This window comes from Eupeodes corollae, chromosome 1 (assembly GCF_945859685.1).
Source record: "Eupeodes corollae chromosome 1, idEupCoro1.1, whole genome shotgun sequence".
In the NCBI taxonomy this organism is placed as follows: domain Eukaryota; kingdom Metazoa; phylum Arthropoda; class Insecta; order Diptera; family Syrphidae; genus Eupeodes; species Eupeodes corollae.
In genome coordinates, this window is record NC_079147.1 from 195,185,545 (window position 1) to 195,207,856 (window position 22,312).

The following is a 22,312-nucleotide window of genomic DNA, read 5'->3' on the forward strand; positions in this document are numbered from 1 at the left end:
TTTTATAAGACCATTGTCTTCAGTTAACAACAAAATTTAGCACAGCATGAAATCGTTTTGAAGCCAATATCTTAAATGGTTTTTTGAGATGTGAACGACGAAAAAAGCTTCCCGAGAGCAAGACATATGAAGGATTCTCATCTTGGGAGGTAGTACCATTGATTGGATTCCTCAACCAATATTTACTCTAATTCTACTTTGAAAATACAAAAAAAAAATCATATGTATATACATTTTTTTTTTAATTTTAGACTTTTTCATTTGAATCAAATCAATAGCAATAGCAAACAACACAAAAACAATCAAAATTAAAAAAAAATTAATAAATACAAACCTTTGGCAAAAACCTTCAAAATTTTCCGAAAATAAGGTAATTATTCAATGGTTCTTACAATTTAATCAAATACTCCAAACAAAAAATTGCATTAATCAGCAACTTGAAATACAAATTTAAAGATGTGCAGAACTTGTTGTTGCTCATGCTCAGGTGCAAGACCTTGTTGTGTGCCTTATAGACCTCGTCATCGCCCCGACCACCCTTGTGATCCTTATCTTCCACTAACGTTATGTGAACCATCTGTAATGAATGAATGTTGCATGCCACCGAAAGGATGTTGCTACCCAAGTAAATATAAATTTCTATGTTCAAAATTTAACAATTTTATTTTCCAATAAAATGTTTTTTTTTTAGAGCCTGTTCAAAGAAATCCACCTTGTCGATATTCAGCTCCTTGCAAGGCCCACTGCTATGATACTCCCCCATGTGTAAGAAGAAGGAGACGCTGCTAAGATTAAGAAAGTAATCAAACCTGAGTTAAATAAACACATTTCACAGTTTTATAAATTATTTTGAAAGCAATGAATAAACCAAAAAAACTGTAATCGCCATCTTTATACAAGTCTTTCTTTCTAATGGTAACTAATCAAATTTTAAGGTCAACTTAACGTTAGATCTTTGTCTCTTCACTGTTTCCAAGATTTGATGAATTCCATTCAAAGATTTCATTCACATTTGGGTTCGATTCATCAAATTCTACAAATAATGAAAGCCCAGCAAAAAATCCCTAACAAACATCTCGCTATCAGGGCTTGAGAACTTAATTATGTACGTTCCAACACACATTACCCAAGTACACAAAAAAAAAAGAAAAGCATCATTACGAAAAATATAGCATGACACAAAAAAGCCTATCTCTTTAACAGATAGTTTATTGAAATTCAAAAAAATTAAGTCAGAATATAAAAATGTGACATCTTGAAGAAACTTCCACTTCTTGATCATAATCGAGCCGGCATTTCGATCAGTTTCATTTCATCGGTCGTGGATTCAAGTCGCTTCTTCTTTTGGTTAAACTTGAGTATCGAACCAAAACCAAATCGTGTCTCGTGTTATTGCGTAAGTCCTTTAAATAATCTTGGTTCACACATTGTCAGTGAAAAACAAGTGTGTTCGGATATGTGTGAAGAAAGAGATAAGGATTTATTTTTTCGTGAAGAAACGGTCTTAGAAAAGATCAGTCTTAAAAATTGATAGACCATATTTTACAAAATTGACCTCTCGTAGAAGAGATGCTGAAATGTTAAGAAATACGAGAGATAATTAAGCAATAAAATGGGGTTATCACAACTTATTTAATGGTTTCGGATGTGTGATTTGAAATATTGTTCGTGTAAACTGCGGTTTTTGAGATTTTTATGTGAAATAATAATTAAAAAGGATAAAATATGCTGATTTTTTTCAAGAATTTAAATTTTGAAAAAAGATTAGATACATGCATATCTGTAAAAATTTTCTATCGAGTTACTAAAATTTTGAAATATTGGATATATTTTTCAAAGTTTTCAATTTTCTAGATTGAGCAAAACTTAAAGAACTTTAATTGGATTTTAACTTTATGTAGAGTCGTTAGTTCCAAAAATTAGCGACATATCAAAAATTTACTGGTGATCCAAAAAACTTAAGTTCTAAATTTATTTATTGATAATGATTTAATTTTTTTTTTGAAGTCAAAATGAAGTGAAATTGCGCGTGCTTGTGATTTTCTAGTGATTTAAATTCGACTAGATTTTTATTGTAGAAAATTGAAGCTTAAGTAGTAAAAATAGGTTTGATTGGTAAAGACACGCAGCTATTATTTCATACTCTTCAATTCATTTCGAATAAAACGAATTCAAAGACCTATTTTCGAATATGCCATAGAAATATCGGAGCTTTTTGCAATCGATTTTTGAAAACTTTACGCATAAAAACGCAAATCTGTTACTAGCTAAAAAATATAAATATTTTATAATAGATACTTTTATTGAAAAGCAGACAAAACAAAAACACACAAATTGTGGCAATCAGCTAAGTTATTTTTGAACTGCTGTGATATGTGTCACCTACTTTAATTTTACTTGAAGTGATTTCGAAAAGTATTCGAAATTATAAAACCGACAATATATAGTACCTTTTATTAATTTCACTGGAAGTAGATTCCGGTTTTATTTCACTCGATTTCACTAAATTCTTTAAACTACGTGTTTTGAGATTTATCAGGCTTTTCTGAAAGTACTTTTCCAGGGTTTCCATTTTCCGCATTGTAATAATCTACTTAATGGTTATGGGCATTTTAATACGCGAATAATTTAAATTCTTGTTTTGAGCACAAAAGCTACTAATGATTTATTTTTCCTTATATTCATTTTGGAATTTTTGACATCGTAAATTAGGCTTAAGTGACACCCAACAATTCGTCGACTTATTGTAAGCGACAAAAAAATATAAAACTGGCCGATAAAGTTTTGTTCCTTTTGAAATTCGAAAAGAAACATATCAATACACATGTATGTAAGGCTTTTTGAGGTTATTAATTTCATTTTTTCTATGAAATCCTTCTAAATCTGTGATCCATATCTTAAATATTTAGTTCAAATGTTTATAGTATTTCATACAATTTTCGAAAAATGAGTTGTTAGATTTCACGCTTCTGACAGAAATCTTAAAGATACGCTGAACTATTTATGCTCAGTTTTTAACAGGAAAAGTCAAAACAGCTCTAAAACGCTATTGCAAAAATATAAAAATAATTTTGGAACTCATGTTTCAAAATTTGAGCAGATAGTTAAATCGAAGTTCGGATACAAAATAAAGACTTAAAATCATCTCCAAAACTTATTTTATAAAATCGCAAAAGCGTTAAATTCAAGAATTTTTAAAAGTTTATAAAGATTCAAATGAAGGATAATAACTATTACAAGTTTCCAGAAGCTAAGTAAGATACTAAAATGATTAAAACTTTATTAAGAAGACGAAGATTTATAATTTGCAAAATGTTCATACAATGTGTTATTTAGTAACTTAGAATTAAAAAATCCGTTTTCGACTGTCTTTAGCATTTTTTACCAACTACTTTTCACTTTGAAAACAAAAATTTCCTGCAAAGTGTTTCACAATATTTGCAAGGTGAAGCCACATTTCACGTTATAAGTTTTGAAACTTTATTTGAAAAGGTAAAAGTTAAAGTGTTTCATTTATGTATTTAACGGTTGCAAATTATAAATTTTGGATTGTGCTCATTAATATCAAATATGCATTGGAAAAAATCAACGCAAACAGCTACGTAAGCATAACCTTCTTTGGAAAATATTTTCGAGGCTATGTCTGAAAAATTTGGTGCCAAGTAAATGGTTTTAGAGAGAAATTCATAATTGATAAAATATGACACTTTTCTGTTATCGAAAACTCTCTTTGGTCGAAAAATAATTTACTCTTTAGTCAATATGATTTACTGCTTCGTTTTCAAAATATTCTTTAAAACGATTTATTTCTGTAGACATTGTTTTATAGCAGCTTTTTAAATTAAAGTTTTTTTTGCTATAAACTGTCAAATTCCATTGAAGGATGGCTACTATGTCAAATATTTAAAAACCTGTACAAAATCAGACATTCTGAAATTGGGATGAATCAAGGAGTTTAGGTTAAAATTCAAAACTCATATTCCTGGTAATTCGTCAAGATTAAAAATAAAAATAGTCTATGTCCATTATTTTGTTAACTTTTATTTATTTCTTTAATTTCAAATCGGCTCATATATTTTTTAAAATTATTTTTCGACTACTTTTCTAAATGAACTCTTATTATTTGCAAATGAAGAAATTATGTTTCCATATTATTGAAAAGCTTTCAAAATTTAAAATAAAATTGACAAAGTGAAACAAAAAGAAGAAATGCTTTGAAAAATGTCAAAACTTTTTAAAACAATAATTTTTTTAATAAAAGACTTTAAATAAAAGACTTTGCAAATTTGAGTTTGTTGAAACTCCTGCAAAGTAAAAGTGCAAAGCTGCAAATTGAAAAGTGTTTAACAGAGCTCTGGTGTGATAGAAAAATTGTAATTCGAGGTTCGAATTAAGGAAAAGAAAGAAACAATAAAAAAGTTATTTTATCGAACAGTATTATAGGCGAAAAATCAAAAGTATGTATATTGGTGATCCTAGAAGTCAGTTGTGCCTTAAATCAGTATTGACTATTACTAACTGCTATTGACAATATATTTTCTGAAACATAACAATCAATCATTTATTTTTTCTCTTGGAGATAATTATTTTCCAAATGTCTTCTATGATAAAAAGAAAAATATTTGAAAGCATAATTTTAAAATTCCAATTTTACCGATAAAGTTTCGATTATAATTATCTTTTTTTCGTGAATTTTTTGACATTGGCAAAATAAAATTGTTCAATCTTATAATTATATTTCCACAAAAGTGAATTTTGTAAGTTCTTGAGTTTTACAAATGCCAAAATTGTTCTTGTTGTGACTTTTTAGAGAAGATAAACACAAAGTACAAATGAGCGTCAGGTCTTTTCGCCCAAAACCATTAAGCCCAAATCCTGAAATGTCACAAAGCCCAAAAATGGACACAAGGCCCAAAAAGTTAAAAAAAATCCAAAGCATGTGGTAATACTCACACAAAATTTAAAAAAAGAGCGTCCGGGTTTTAGTTTTCTGAAAGTGAAATAAAGCCAAACATATTTCTTACAATATTATGAAGCTACAAAATATTTGGGCGATCTGACAATTTTTTCTTTTAACGCTTGCGTTTGGGATAAAATTAAAGGCTCAAACTGTCGTAGTGTCCAAAATAAACAAAAGTTTTGACAGAAGGCCCAAATGTCAAAAAAGGAACATATGACAATTAGTATTTTGGGCTTCATGATATTTTAAAATTGATTTGGGAAATATGATACTGATTTTGAGCTTTTTGACATTTTCTTCTGAAAAGGATTTGGAGCAATAGAGCTAGTTCCATTTTTAATTAGCCGAAAAGACTTAAAGTTTTGATGATCAATAAAATTAATTTTACGTGTTGTTATTCTTGTTCTGAATTTTTTTAGAAATGATCTTCAAAAAAACTGGAAAAATGCTTATGAAACTAATTCTATTATTGTTTGTTGACTTTCAATCTCGAAAACTTTAACGAGAGTTTATGCAACTTTATAACATTCAATTTTTTTAATGAGAAGGTTAAGGATGAGTTCTTGATCTTTTTCTTGATAAGGTTATAGTGAAATAGATATTTGTGTTGCTGAAATTCCATCACAGTTAAGGGATGTGTTTATATTTGTTTACGTATATCAAAAATGAATTCATCGTCGCTATAATAGCAAAAAGATTTTATTTCAATTTTAAAATCGGTTCTTTGCTTTATAAAATTTATTCCAGAATTATTAAAATATGAAATATTTTTAATGAAGATTTTTTAAGGTATTGATTCTGTGGTTAATTTGTGTTGACTGTCAAAAATTTAAAGATTTTTGTAAGTTTAATGTGAATTAAATGAAAAATAATACAATTTTGACTTATACCACTTTGCTTTTCCATCGACGCACGATACAAATCAAAGGGAATTTAAACTTCTGCAATAGTTTTGTCCATAGGTCAAGATTTTTTTGAGTTCTTTCTATAAATTCTTATTTCAAAAAATTATTGAAACGAAATTGATTGTTGAAAAACTAAGAACTTTAAAAAAAAACATTGTATTACTTAATACAAACCAGAAAGACAAGAATATAATCCGCGTCTGATAAGAATTCAGAAGTATTCATAGACATAATTACTTCCTCTTGGAGGCCATAATGTTATCAATACCATTTTATTACCCAATTTATTAGAGTCTTGTGCTTCTAAAATAGGCTTCATTTATCATTTATGTGACGACCAGCATAGTGATTGGGTTAAAGTAGGTAAAAAGAAATACTTCTATTTTAAAGTGAAAAAAGAGAAAATTTATACTAATTTAAAAAAAAAATCCTTCTTAGATTTCATCAAAATGGATATAAAAATCGAACTAAGAAATAATCGATAATTTAAGTGGTGTTTTTTATTTTAAAATTTAACAAAAGTGATATAAAAAAAAAGTTAAACAAAATTCAACAAATCATTTTCAATGCACGAAATAATCGAATTGTGTAATGGTGAACAAAGTTATGCGAAAAATTCCTCTTAAACGGAGAAAAAACAATCGAAATGATCAAAGTTTAAGTTGTTCACTTTTTACTGCCGTCACTGTATCTAAAAATAATAATAATAAATCATCGCCTGACCAAAGACATCACCATCTTTTATTGCCTCAACAATGGGTCACGTTCAGTACTGCACTCATCATCATCGTCATCTTTAATATCACATGGACTTCAACTTTTGGTTATGTGAACGTTGCTGCTGCCGATACTGACGCTAACGCCAACGACAATGACAGAAATGACGGAGATAGTAAGTAGCCTTTTTTTTATTTTTTATTGCACAAAATAATAGACTTAACTTTAAGTTAATTTGGAAAATAATTTGTATTGCAAATTGATTTGAGATGACAATTTGTAGACTGCTCTGTCGTCGTCGTCGGAGGCAGCTTTTGTCTGTAGTCTGTTAGCTTACTAATTATGAAAATTTCAATTGAATTGGTTTTTAAAAGATTTCCAGAAATGTACTTCAATATATTTTTTCTAAAAGCTTAATTGTAGGGAATAGTTTACATCGAGTTTTATATGATGGCATAGCATCAACGTTCCATCTAAGTTTATAAATAACTATTTTTGTAAATTTTCTTTGAGTTTTTCCATTTCTAACAGAATGAGTTTTGTAAAACGGATTCCATACCATACAGCAGTACCCTAGAACTGATCTAACATAAGCAATGTAAAGCGTTTTTAAGATATAGGGATCATTTAGAACTTTAGAGTTGCGGAAAACAAATCCAAGCATAGAGTTGGCCTTATTAACTATGAATTCCAAATGATAAGCGAAGTTGACTTTAGAGTGAAAAACGACACTCAAATCTTTTTGGTTGAGACTCCATCGAGAAGTTTATTCTCAATATGATAATTATATACAAAAGGAGAAGAGCGGCGGGAAAATGAAAAACATTGACATTTAGAGATGTTGAGGTTTAATTTGTTGACTTTACGCCATGTTGATAAGCTTTGAAGATCTTCTTGAAGAAGCACACAGTCAACCGGATCCTTAATGCATCTCAAAAATCTGAGATCATCGGCATACATCAAAGAAAATGAATTTAAGAGAAAATCAGGGAGATCATTTATGAATATAAGAAAAACAAAAGTGGTCCAGATGGCTACCTTGAGGAAGACCCAAGGAAACATCTATTGGACTTGAGGCTATTGAATCAATACGGACATATTGAATGCGTCCTGTGGGATATGAAATACTTAGTTTTTATATTCTTGATTAAATTTGTGTCCATACATTCCTGTATTTTGAATCCTTTTTTTTTAAATACAAAGCTATTAACCATTTGAAAAGGCAAACCAAGTAATAACCAAGTTATGATCCCCCCTGGCAGATAATTTGTTTGCTTTTTTGTAGGAATTGCCTTCAATTTAAAACTAATCGTATTATGCGTTAATGGATATGACCGCCATTATATTTTGAACTATTTATTTTTTGTATATGAAAACAACTATTGTATTTTACTTCCTTAAACTTTGTTGCTAAAAGTACTACTTCTGATTGAAGATTTGACCATGACCATAATATGAATCGGAAGCCCTATTCCAAAATATTCCAAAAACACAGCACAAATTCATCAACTTTTGACCAATGGACGATCCAGGGGAGGGGGGTCATATGATCCATAAAGTTTATACAGTTAAGTTGTATAAGTAAAGATTTCATCTAAAGATTTGTTAGTAATTTAACGACATTCACCAAAAAGTGGTTTGCTGTTATAAAAACAACTAAAACTTTTGTTTTTGCTCAATTTAGAATTTTAAAAAAACTTTAGTCATGCTTTAAATTATTTTTTTAAAAATTGTTTTGAAAAAGAGTAAATATTCAAGTTCTTAAGAAGAAACCTTGAATAAGAGATCATCAATTTTATATTAAGTTCCCTTTGAATTCCCTTCAATTTTGGTATTACATTTTTTTGACACACATAAATAGTGATTATTGAAGTGATTTTTACTTGCGACATATAAGAACTATGTATATAGCAAGTTTTTCATTAGTAAACAATTAAAAACTAGAGCTTTTAATCAAATATGATATTACGACGGTAGAGAAGTCGAAAAGAGTGGGTATCCCGATTTATTCCGTCTGTCTGTCTTTCCTGGCCCCTACAGTCCAAACAATTATGTTGATTAAAATTGAGATTTTAAACTTTTAAACTTTCTCCTAATTTTATGTTCCTAATTTGGCTTCTTTCTACAAGAAAAACATATTTTCGTATTTCTCCAGAAGGGTACCCTTCAAAAAACCGTTATTTTATTTTTAAGTTTTCTCAAGAACTAATGGATCGATTTTAAAATTCTACTCTTTCTGTGCAAGCCCTTGTCAACGATCAAATTGATGATGATTTTTTATGATAAAATAAATTTTTGTTTGATTTTAAAAAAATACTAATTTTGTTTACAAAATCCCATATCTCAGAAAGGGGACAACATTTTTTGACGAAATTTAAATGTAAAATGTACATATAAATATTTATAAGCTCTTTATTTAGTGCTTACTAAAAATATTTTTAAAACTAAATTTAAAATGATTTTTGAATTTTTGAAAAAAAAAAACTTATTTTGAAGGTACATTTCTTAATCTTAAAATATAGGAAATATTTTTAAACAGACTTTTTGAAATAAGCAAGTTCTAGCAATCAAGTCGAGCATTTTTTTCTTTCAAAATTAGTTTTCTGTTGAATACTAAAGATCTTAAAAGTTGCTAAATAATTAAATAAATCTACTTTTGATTTGGATGCTCTAGAACTGAGATTTAAACACGAATTTCAATAATACAAATGCCCCAACAAAATTAAGCGACACTTTTGTTAAACTAATGGCTAAGTAAAAAACATAATAAACGTTTCGTATCTATTGACATAAAAGCTTTAAAACGTGTAATTTGTGAGAGCTACAAAAACTTTTCTTACCAACTTATTTGTTTAAATACCATACTTTGTGTTAATTTAATTTTTTAGCGAAATTATGTACTTAAATGCAACAAGTTCTTTAAATTCAAGAACCAAACCTTTGTATCTCTACAATTTGTAAGTTTTGTTGACACCTTTAAGATCAAAATAGGAGTAAGCTGATTGATAACGATAGTAATAAGAGACTCCTGAAAATTGAGTTAACAAAATTTGTTCAAAAAAACCCGACATTTTTACACATCAGATCCTCTTTCATTTTCTTAATTTTTGAATTTTTGCATTAATAGAAATGAAAACATACAAAGTTTATTGTATTTTTGGAAAAAAGCAACGTTTCAAAACAATTTCCTACATTTCTGCGCGAAATGCACCAAAAACCCTAACTATTGTGTTTTAGCTCTTAAATATGGCATATTTAGAAAACTATTATAATCTTGGAATGCTTTCATATGCAGGGAGTCTTCCAAATTAAATAGTAAGACCATACCTTGCTGGACAACAGTGTTCTAAAATAATTCGATAACTAAAGTTGTCATTTTAGGAATTATTAAATTTTGTTAGCCTCCTTGACCATAATTGTCAAAGTAATATCCTCAAAACGATATCGATTGAACGATAGCTAAATACATACATAGGTATCGTCTGCTATTATTTTTCAAATTTTAAAGTTTTGTTACAAAGTGAAATTGAAAACTCAAAAAAATACAGCTAATACGTGTAAGAAGAGAATGTATCAGACACTCTATCTCTTCCAACCCATATTTAAGCATTTTTTCATTCCCTTTGATAGAATCGGGTTTATACTTTTTGGCCAAGTAGCTGATTTTGAGTTACTGACCTATGTACAAAATTATAATTAGATTTATTGATCCACAATAGTATCAGACATAAGTAACTTGGATTTTGAAACTATAGTTACAGTAACAATAAATTTGTTGCAATGTTTCACAGACAAAAAAACAAAGTTCAATAACATTTTCAAGTTATCGAACAAACTTATCTGTCCTTGAATTTATTTTAAAATTTCAGTTATGGTATAAGAGTGAAATATACTGAACTATCTTACACTGAAAACAATTTGACAATTTTCTTTTTCAATTCAGAAACATACATATATCCATAGGATTTCATAAAATGTTCGAAAAATCTAAATCATAAGTTGTTAGATTTAGATTTATGCTAAACGGTTTCGAACAGAAAAAGACCAACTGGTTTAAATTAATGTTTGTTTTAGTAAACTACCACATTCAAATTTTGATATTGTTGAAAAATATAAAAATAAAGTTATAAAGTTAAATATTTGAACATTATACATAGTTTAAATCGAAGCATGGATTTGAAATCAGTACTCAAATAAGTGTCTTTCAAAACCAAGAAAGCAATACACCCTAGGTTTTCTAGAAGTTAAAAGAAGACTCATAAACTATGTGAGTTTCAAGAAATTATTAAGTTATGGATGAATCACAAACACGTTTCAGCTTCAGCTTCACCTGATGTCTAAGACGTCAGAAATAGGAATTCAACGCATGCTATTACAATGTAGTTTCGTTTGGCAATCGTAAGGAAAAGAACGTAATGTAACGTAATGTGACCAACGAAGCTCTAGTTCAATTATCTGAACATTTGCTTTGTCTGATAGCTGAACAGCTGTAAAAAATGTCAACAAACAAAATATTTGCTCTTTAGAGGGATGAAATAATAGAAATGTCATTCAAAGCAACCTCGGCCCACCGTAACACAGACGAACCCGAAGCGTGATTTTGATTTAGCCATAAGATACTGAATTGATTAAAAGATAACTTTGAAAATCATTACAAATACAATTGCGTTTTGCCTAAGCCCTAAAAACCTAATTTTGGGTTGTTTTATCATTTTTAAAAATGAATAATTAAAAAAGTATATTTTTGTCTGTGACACAGAAATAAAAAGCTTAATTTTGTTGACCTATATTATTTAAATCGGTCGTACAGGGAAATAAGACAAATTTGACACATGAGGCGAGAAAAACATTACTTTGGGAATTCTTTTATCGTATGGAAGCGACTTAATTATATGTTTTTATGTACCAACATTTGCATTCAAATTATTGATATAAAAAAAGAAAGTTTGTCAAATTAAAATTTAAAAAAATTACTATTTAAGAAAACAGCAAATGGCAAATGGTTCACTACGACTACTTTTAAGAAAAACTATCAGTTCTTTAAAATTTGGTTTTTCTTTACTTTTTTGACAAGAAGTGTCATATGTTTAATTTTTGGTGATTCTGTTTTCAACCAATTGTCTTTTTTGAAAACCGTTTCTCAAAAAAAAGAAAAATGGTTGTGAATCTAACAAATAGCCTAATGATTTATCGTTATCAAAACCTAAAGAACATGAGTATTTTCAGTAATCGTATTTTGAAAACTGCCAAATTTTTAATCAACAAAAAAAATTAACCTGCCACAACAAACTTTAAAGGTGTGTTTTTATAGATTTTTTTTTATAATTTACACGCACTTAAGGGGTTATTAGTACCATTTATACTCGTTTGTTTATAATTAAACACAGTATGAGCATTTGGAAAATAGGGAAGGATTTAAAAGAAGATACCGGTGCACATTGGTCTGAAAGTTACAATACACCCGAAATTGAGATCAAGGGTAAACTGATGAGCATTCCTGGAAGTGCGAGTATTACGCCTGAATCGTTTAAGGGGTGGAATGTTACTGGCTAATTCGACAGAAAAAAAATCAAATCAAATGGGGTGGCGCAACAGTCCGTTGTGAACCAGGGCCTAGTGATCTACAACTCTCAACCATTCCTGTGTGCGAGTACTGTTGTCAGGAATGGAAGGGACCTACAATTTTAGGCCGAATCCGAACGGCTAGTTTGAGAAAGCACTTTTTAATGACAAGAATTTGTCAATTCCTAGCAAGAGGCAGTACCCGCGAAAATATTTTTTTTTTTTAATTAAAGTGGCACAGGCAGGGATTAACCCCAAGACCCCTTGCATGACAGTCCAACGCACTAACCATCATGCCACGGGTACTACGGGTACGGGACAGATAGAAGAACTATAAGGCAATATTCGAATTCAAGCGAATTCTAATTATTTATTTATTTTAAACAAGATATCAAAAGTTTGTAAATTTGACTTTATTTAAAATGTTACAATCTGTAAAATTTATCATAATTGGTAGAGTTATTGAAAAATCAAAGATGAAACGTTTTTCAATTAAAATAAAGTGTTGGGCATAAAAACCTGACACATTTTAAATACCCCTAGCTCAGCCGCATCAAAACATTACGAGGTCGTGTTTGAAGCAAATAAAAGTAAACAGTTGAAGGTTTTTAATCTTTATTTTTTAAAAATCACATAGTTTAAATGATGACTATTTCGTTCAATACAATTTTCGAGGCGTTTATCGAAATTTTTGAAAACTTTTTGCATAATTGCAAGCGAAAAAGTAGTCACGGTCGGATAAATCTGGCGAACGCGGCGGTCACTGAAACTTGGTGCTGCGAGAGATTAAACGGTCGCCGAAGTGCTTGCGTAGGAATTCCAACATATCTCGTTAGGTATAGCAGGTGGCACCATCTTGTTGGAAAAAAGTACGATTCAGTGTATGTCTCCATTTTACCTGTGGTACCAAAAACGACCGTAGCATCTCGACATAGCGCTCTGTATTCACGGTTTCGGTGAAGAAGTAGGGGCTAACTATCCTCCACTCTGCAACTCCACACCAGATGGTTACGCGTTCGGAATGTAGGGATTTCGCGACGATGTTCTGCGGATTTTCGGCAGCGTAATAGAGACAGTTCTGTTTATTAAAGGTTTCATTTAAATAAAAATGCACCTCATCGCTAATCATTAGGAACTCACGTGAAATTTCTTTGCTGGCTAACTTCGATGACATTTGCCTAGCAAACTGTAACCTCGCCGTATAATCGGTCGGTAAGAGTTCTTGTGTGAAAAGGATCTTGTATATGGATGAAAGTGCATTGCTTTCAAAATTCTATTGAAAGATCGGCGAGAAATTTTCAACGCTTGAGAATATTATACGGCCGAACGGAGAGGACTTTTCTGTAAAGCACTCCTAACTCGCTCAACCTTTTCCGCACCGTGATCGGACGCCCGTTTGGTTTTTTTTTTTTTATCAGCCTGGGCCGTTTCCCGAAAGTTTTTAAAGTGTACATAAATGTACATAAATCAATGATAGAAAATACGAAAAATAGATATCAAAAATTTGTACATTTTTGAATTTTCTTTCATTTAAATGTTTACAATCAGTAAAATTTGTCATATTTGGTAGTTATTCAAAAATCAAAGATGAAACGTTTTCAACTTAACATACAAAATTGCATATAAATCCAATTAAACTTGAATAAAATTACAATTTTAAGGACATTCTTCTCTTGGAAACAACAAATGAGATGTAATGTTTTGTATATATTTCAATAGGAATAGTTTAAACAGAAAATAAGGTTTTGAAAACTTTTTTGATAATAAGTGTATGTTAAATTTTGGATGGATCTTTCTATTTCTCTTATTTTAAAAACCTACTGTCAAAATAAACAAATAGGATGAGGCTAACACAAAGTAATAAATATCCTTATGAAAAGTTGTGCTAAAAAATAAAATAACAACCAATTTTTAAAAAATAGTCAATTTTCTGTTCAATTAAAAACATTAACCTTCTACGTATATCTCATAAACGGTGTTTTTTAGAGGTATAGAGCATTGAAATGAAATAAAACATATGATTTTTAATCAGAAGCTAATCTTCTGGCATAAATATAAATATAAATAATTTCTAGCACATGACTAGTACGCCTGGGTCGGACTTACTTTTATCTTAAGCGACTTAACATATTTCCACAGATAATAACTAAGCGGCGTTAAATCGCAAAAACTTGGGGACCAACCCACGGGCCCTTAAATATGCTCATGCGTTACAAAAAGTTCACTTCAATAAAACAAGTGTGGCACAAGCTGTGTGGCATTTTGAGCTGTCTTATTGAAATCAAAACTCAATTCCATAATGGTTCTTCAATTGATGAACAAAAAGTCAATAATCATGGCTCTTTAGCGGACTAAAATACGGACCAATTATTTCAACGGCAATCTTGTTTCAGGACCATTCACCGAATCAATTCTTCAACTGTCAAATCAAATTAAAACTAAATTACTTGACAGCTGCTAAAATACCTGTCAGTACGAAAAAAGGTGCCAGCTTAAAATCCCATGCCTCTGAAAAACCACCCGTTAGAATGGGCTTTGACTTACATTACATAAATGTTTTTAAAAATAGACGAATACAAAATACGAAAAACAATAAAAAATTCAAAATCTTGTTCTTAATTTTACACTACTTTTTGTTTGCTTTCGAAAAAGAATACATTGCATCAACGCTATGCACTTTAAGTACGGCATATTGACACAGATCTGCGTCCTTAATTGCCACTGCATGTATAAATTCTTCCGCAGCATTATTTTTAAATTGGGTGCATGATATTGTGTTGTGGCAAGCTTCGTCGACACAATGAGTATGTTTTTCCAGCACTCCTTGTCCATATTTGAAATTTGCAACAACACCACTGATATTTGCAGCTGCTGTCAAGCTCAATAAATCAATTCATTAAGTTGACACTCTCAATTGAATCACTAGAATTCAATATTGCACATGCCGCAACAATCATTAAGGTCAAACACTCTCTACATAAACAGAGAAATAAAATTAGGAATTCAAATAAGAAAATGCACTTTGGAAAACATAGAATCTTTTTAATTGATTAAACAGACAAGTGGTTTAATTACAAAGGCTCTGTTTATAGAAATAATGAATTTCGACTCGAACTGGGTCAATGGTTTCGAAGATAAGGTTGACTTCAAGTCAAAGAAACGCCGGTACCAATATGACGTTTTTCTTATCTGAATCTGATGAAATGGATTCTTGAGAATTGTGCAACAAAGATTTATGGGAATTTTTCTAATGATATCTTTGCTTATATTTGTTTTACAGACGGCCTGGTTGATCTTATCAAGGAGTTCGGAATATCGGATGTCCCAGTTGGTATTAAACAAGCGAAAGGTTTTTGTGGCAGCGAACGCAACGCCTACCAAGCCTCATATCCATCACCAGCTTTCACTCTAACCAAAGAAGCCATCTTAACCATACAAACATCGAAAGCCTTCCCCAACGGCTTCCCTGAAGACTTTTCAATCCTGATAGCTGTCAAACCTAGCAATCGAAGTCAAGTGAAGGTCCCCGTCTTCACAATTTACTCCGAAGAGAGTGAAGATGTTCTTTCGGTGACAATTGGTCGGGAAATCGGAATGATCTATCAACAAGTTGACGGATTGAATTATCAACGAAATGACATCAACTTTGGCATTGGTATCAATGACAATAAATGGCATCGATTTGGAATCAGTGTCAAAGGAAATGCTGCGACTTTGATTTTGGACTGCAATAAGCAAGTAACTCGACGTTTGGACAGGCAGTTGGGGTCGTCGATTCCGACTAATGGTTTGATATTGACAGGAGTTCAGTTGACAGATGATGAAGGCTTTTTTACCGGTGACATTCAGATGATGCATGTTGCTGATAATCCTGATGCTGGTTATGACATTTGCTCGAAATATGTTCCATCGTGTAGAAACGTTGTTGTTGTTGGGGAATCTCAAGAGGGAGACCTGAATGATATACGGCGGTTTGAAAGTTCATCATGGAGTTCTACTGGTGGAGGTGGCGGTGGGCTGGGAAGGACATATTTTGAAAGTTCCAGTCAAAACCCGACGATTGAGAGTTTTCGTGGTGGCCCAACTAGTAGCTCTAGTTTTCACTATTCATTAAGTGGATCCTCAGGTGGCGGTGGTGGTTTTGGAGAAAGTGGGTCTGATGGATATGTAACTGGGAGTAGCTCTGGAAATGTCGGGGGGTCTGGTGGCTTTGAAAATGAAGGCGGTTCAAGAGGTGGAACTTCGTCAAGTAGTTCTTCCAGTTCTGGTTCATTTTCCGGAGGAGGTGCCATGGAAAACGGAGGCATCAATTTGGGCTCAAGTTACCATTCTTCAAGACATCCTGGAGGCATTTCAGAATCTGATGATAATCTTTCAACAACTGGTGGCTTCGGACCAACTGATAATTCAATTGAAGCTCCCAATTCTACCGAAGTTGAAGTCTCAGTTGAGGAATCACTTTCGGGAGGTGGTCTTAACGGTCATGGATACATCCCAGAGAGAAAGAACAAAACTGATTCTCAGGAGAACAGTGGTGGCCAAGATGAGGATGAGTTTGATTTGAATTCCTTCAATGCTGGCTTAGGAGGAAGCAGAGAGAAGCCAGGTGGAAGACGAAAATCAAAAGGGCGAAAGAAGCACAAGCCATCAACGAGTTCAGGAGTAGGCACTGATATGGCGACAATAGTTCCAGATCGAAGAAATAATGAAACCACACTAGGACCATATCAACCAAGTTCTATCACTTGTTACCCCGGACCAAGAGGTTATACTGGACTGCCGGGACCTCCAGGAGAACGAGGACCAAAGGGCGATCCAGGAAGAGATGGTCTTTCAGGCACAACTGGAGGTCCTGGAGCACCGGGTCATGTTTTTGTTGTTCCGGTAAGTTACACAATTCACTGAGTCTTTTAGATAGTTGATGGTTTTGTTTTTAGATCAGCCAAAGTAATGAGAAAGGGCCCGATACCCAAGCTGAGGCCTTGAGACAGATGCTTTCACAACACATGGTGAGTTTAAGGAATGTTTTAAACACTTTTTTACCAACAAGTTTTTACTAGATGTCAATGAAAGGACCAGAAGGACCAATGGGATTAACAGGGCTTCCTGGACTAAGTGGGCCACCAGGTCCTCAGGGGATTAAAGGAGAACCAGGAGATGTTGGAGAACCGGTAAATTTAACAAAGCTATAAACTATATTATGTTTAATTAATACATTTAATTTTTCTCTAGGGAACTCGAGGTCTTAGGGGTCCAGCGGGATTACAAGGTCGTGAAGGCCGACGTGGAAGATCTGGTCGAGATGGTGAACGAGGAGCCGTTGGGCCAGCTGGAGTCAAAGGTGAAATCGGGCCAATGGGCTCGCCAGGTTTGCCAGGTGATAAGGGTCATAGAGGTGTACCAGGAGTTCCAGGAGAGAAAGGCCAACAAGGCCTCGAGGGACAGCCTGGAGAAGAGGGACCCACAGGATTGCCGGGGCTACCAGGAGAGTTGGTAGGTCTTACTGACTTCAATTTATTGCTCAAATAATTTTATCCATCCAAAGGGCCCACGAGGTTTTCTTGGACCCCGAGGACTTCCCGGTCCAGCAGGTAATCCTGGTTTACCTGGGAACGAAGGTGCTCAAGGCGTGAAGGGCAACCCCGGTTTGACTGGTCTTCCAGGTGCACCAGGTCAACAAGGCGCATCTGGACCACCAGGGGCTCCCGGTCAACAGGGAAATCTTGGACCGCCTGGAATATCTGGGCCATCTGGTAAACCTGGTTTACCGGGCTTGCCTGGAGCGGATGGTGCTCCAGGTCGGGCTGGAACACCGGGCTCTATGGGCAGCAAAGGTGATCAAGGAATGCAAGGTGTTCAGGGACCAGTTGGTTTCCCAGGATCTAGAGGACCCAAAGGTGACGATGGACCTCGAGGGCCAATGGGGGACAAAGGTGACAATGGGGAACGTGGCTTGGATGGTGAAAAAGGAGATACTGGTTTGCAAGGAGAGCGTGGAAATGCTGGACAACCAGGAAGTCCGGGACCTGAAGGTCCAGAAGGACCAAAGGGATTTGAAGGACCTCGTGGTGAAGTTGGAATGATTGGTCCGACCGGTGAAAAAGGGAAAGAAGGACCCCAAGGCTTCCAAGGCTATCCTGGAGCAACTGGTGACAAAGGTGATAAGGGTGCTACAGGAGCTACGGGGCCAGCTGGAATTAAAGGCGAAAGAGGACTACAAGGAACTCAAGGCGAACGTGGTGAAATAGGTCCTCGAGGATTCAGAGGTTCTAGAGGTCGGCGTGGTAATGATGGTATTGTTGGACCGAAGGGTGATACTGGACAGCCAGGTCCACCAGGAGCTCAAGGAGAAGCCGGTCGACAAGGAACTGAAGGACCAAGAGGATTTATAGGAATGCCTGGACCACCAGGGGCCGATGGAAAGAATGGACCTGCTGGACCAGCTGGAGAAAGAGGATCACCGGTAATTGTTTCATTTTAAAATGTACCTGAATATTTTAATCAACATCTTGTTCGTATAGGGAGAACCAGGAAAACCAGGACCCACAGGCGAGCCAGGAGTAATTGGACCCAGAGGAGCTACTGGAGACATGGGACAAGTCGGTGAACCTGGTGTGCCAGGGTTGCCAGGACTTCCTGGAGAGCCAGGACTGCCAGGAGATGCAGGCAAAGAAGGTCATCCAGGCCCACCAGGACCTATGGGCAACCCAGGGCCACAAGGCCCTACAGGTCTACCAGGTTTTCCTGGAGATCGTGGACATCAAGGACAACCAGGCCTTCCAGGGCTGAAGGGTGAGCTCGGCTTATCTGGAGCTCCAGGATTACCAGGTGATAAGGGTCAAGCTGGAGAACCTGGAAAAGAAGGTCCACAGGGTCAGATGGGACGACCGGGACCACCGGGAAATTTGGGAGCTCCAGGAGCAAAGGGAGAAGTCGGTGAAAAAGGACCTATTGGTCCAGTTGGTCGCGATGGTTTGGCAGGATTACGTGGTCTTCCGGGTCCTCCAGGGCCAGCAGGAACACCAGGTGAAGATGGTGACAAAGGCGAAGTTGGACCTCCGGGCGAGAAAGGTCTTAAGGGCACACAAGGAGAGATGGTAGGTATATTTCAATACTAAGAAAATAAATTCTATAGTTTAATGTTCTTAGGGTCCAATGGGATCATCAGGACCACAAGGCCCTCGAGGAGAATCAGGACCACCTGGGACACCAGGAGATAAGGGACCAACCGGTGAAATGGGACGTGCAGGTATAAAAGGCGAAGATGGCAAACCAGGAATAGCAGGCCCTCCAGGTAACATGGGACTTCAAGGATTACCTGGTCCACCAGGAATGAAAGGAGAAAGAGGTGACGATGGAATGATGGGTCCCGTGGGACCGATTGGAATACCTGGAGAACAAGGACGACGCGGACCCAAGGGAGCCAGTGGAGCACAAGGTAAACCTGGAGCTCCCGGTCCAATTGGTTTTACTGGAGCCGATGGAGCTCAAGGACAACCTGGACCGATTGGATCACCCGGAAAAGAAGGTGAACGTGGCCCAATGGGACCAAAAGGTGAAGAAGGTAAATCTGGTTTACCTGGACCTACAGGAAAACAGGGTAATCCAGGTCCAGAAGGTCCCAAAGGAGCTGTTGGAACTCGAGGCTATCCAGGAAATAATGGCGAACCAGGTTTGCCTGGAATAAAGGGTGAACCAGGAAAAGAAGGTGAAGATGGTAAACCAGGTGAACAGGGTATGCCAGGTGAATATGGTCCACCAGGAAGAGTTGGAGAACCAGGACCGCCAGGAAAACACGGCCCTGAAGGTCCAGCAGGTATTCAAGGAAGCACTGGGCCAACGGGGGAAAAGGGTGACAAAGGTGATATAGGTCCATCTGGCCCTATGGGAATTATTGGACCACAAGGTTTACCCGGAACTCAAGGGCCAGCTGGTTTGAGAGGACATCCTGGTGCTACAGGAGAAACTGGAAGAGCTGGTAGTGTTGGACCGGCTGGTCCTAATGGAAAAATTGGTGATACTGGCCCAGACGGACAAAAAGGTGATCGAGGTAGGCGTGGCCCTAAAGGACATCGCGGCGAACTTGGAATGGTCGGCTTGAAAGGAGAACAAGGAGAAAAGGGAGATAGAGGTTTCCGAGGTCCGCAGGGTCCCGAAGGACGCAAAAGTGAAACTGGTCCCATGGGACAGCTTGGTTTCAAGGGCAATGATGGACCACCCGGTCCAGTTGGTGAACCTGGAAAACTGGGTCCAAAAGGCACTGAGGGCGCAACTGGTCCCAAAGGAGATATGGGACCAGCTGGTCCACCCGGACCACCAGGAGCTCCTGCAGATGCCCCACTCATTCCACCAGAGCTTCTCTTCCAAATGGGAGAATACGGCAGTACTAAAGCCGACATTAGGCGTCGCAGAGACGTCCACAGCTTCGAAGATCTCGCTGCTGTGGATGACGATGATGATTTCAATGAACTAATGGGCCTTTCAAAGGACTCCAAATCAAAGCGAAAATCGAAAAGGAAGAAGACAACGAAAAAAGAAGATCTCCCTCCCAAGTTCCAAGACATGTACAGTGCAATCTATACAATGCGTCAAGAAATGGATCGAATTCGAAAACCTTTGGGCACTCAAGATAATCCCGCCCGAACATGCAGAGATCTTCATTTCGGTCATCCAGACTTTAAAGATGACTGGTATTGGATCGATCCCAATTCGGGCATGGCTGATGATGCCATCTATGTTTACTGCAACATGACTGCCGAAGGAGAAACATGTGTACCAGCTGACGTTCATACAGCTCAAATGCCAAGCATTCCATGGCGAAAGGAGGAAACATTGGATTGGTATTCGAATATGCGAGGAGCTTCAAAGATCACCTACGACACTGTGGGTACGGTTCAGTTGACTTTCTTGAAACTTCTCTCACAAGAAGGCTATCAGAACTTTACCTACTCTTGTTCGAATAGTGTGGCTTGGTTTAGTGCAAAGGACAACAATTTTACGAACGCCATTAAGCTCCAAGGCGACAATGATCTGGAAATTGGAAACGATGGAACTTCTGTTAAGCCAAATGTGCTCTTTGATGGTTGCCAGGTGAGTTTAAATATAAACGTTTGTGTGAAAATTTTCAAATCATTGTTTTCTTTTGTAATTTAGCATGGCAACATTCAATCGGAGACGATCTTAGAAGTTCGAACGAAACGCTTGAACTACCTGCCAATAACCGATTTTTACCCAATGGACTATGGACAGCCAAATCAAGCCTTCGGCTTCAAAGTCGGATCAGCGTGTTTTAAATGAGATAAAGAATTTAAGTAGAGAATGAAGAGAAAAAGGAATGAAATCGACAAAATTGTAAATGAAAAACAAAATACTGACGAACAACAAACTTGACTGCCAAAGAATTCATAATTTTTAGTTCCCTAATAACTAATCTAAATAAGTGTACTTATTAGTTAAATTATAATTTTATAAAAGTGTATATTTTTAAAAGTATATTAAGGTACTTATAGTTTTAAGGAGAGTCATCTAGTTGTATAAGAAAATAAAACTAAATCAACTTGAAAAAAAGGAGTTTTCTTATAATTTGTAAGTTCATAGAAAATTGGCAACCATGTTTTGGTTTATACATACAAAAGGTTCTCAAAAACTAAGGGTATGAGAATTGAAAAGTGGAATTGTGTCTTCTTAAGTAGTTCAGAATTAACTTTTCCAACATATGAATATTCCATTTTTTCCAAAAAGTCTTCAAGGGTTAAAAAAAATCTCCAACGACTTCTATTTTATTTGTTTGAATGTATTTTATTTAGTATCTATTTTTGTTTTTTTGTTTTTATTATAAAAAATTAAATATTTTATCCTACATTTTATGGTGTTTTTCACTTTTTGTTTAAAATTCCTCTTCGATTTAAAATAAAATAATCTCAATTAAAAATTTAAATAAAATAATTTAAAATTCAAAAAATCTCCACACTTCATTTTTCAAATTTGATTTTTTGTAATAATTTTTACTTTATTTTGTTTATGTTAAATTTTAATTTCAAGTCTTATTGTTGTTTTTCTTTTTTTTCTAATTCACCCATCGAACAAAATTTAAAAAGAAGCGTAAACGGCAGACGGGTTTAGGTAAAATTCTATGTTTTTTTTAGGTTTTTGTTTTGTTTTTCAAAAA

At 34.8% G+C, this 22,312-nt stretch overlaps 1 protein-coding gene and 1 long non-coding RNA gene across 3 annotated transcripts; both read left to right on the forward strand.

Annotated features, from left to right (window-relative positions):
• Positions 1-234: 234 nt before the first annotated feature.
• Positions 235-893, forward strand: LOC129942932 (uncharacterized). Of its 2 annotated transcripts, none has more exons than XR_008781126.1 (3): positions 235-370; positions 457-625; positions 692-893. It is a non-coding gene; the product is annotated as an uncharacterized LOC129942932 (long non-coding RNA). The 2 variants fall into 2 exon arrangements; XR_008781125.1 differs by having other exon boundaries at positions 261-370; positions 434-625.
• Positions 894-1,268: 375 nt separating this feature from the next.
• LOC129953847 (collagen alpha-1(V) chain-like) lies at positions 1,269-21,711 on the forward strand. Its single transcript, XM_056067347.1, has 10 exons — positions 1,269-1,396; positions 6,304-6,757; positions 15,425-17,028; positions 17,082-17,153; positions 17,205-17,315; positions 17,377-17,637; positions 17,690-18,607; positions 18,666-19,241; positions 19,294-21,234; positions 21,298-21,711. Exons 2-10 carry the CDS (start codon positions 6,457-6,459, stop codon positions 21,439-21,441), a joined length of 5,928 nt encoding a protein of 1,975 aa, XP_055923322.1. The 5' UTR covers positions 1,269-1,396; positions 6,304-6,456; the 3' UTR covers positions 21,442-21,711.
• The last annotated feature ends 601 nt before the right edge of the window (positions 21,712-22,312 follow it).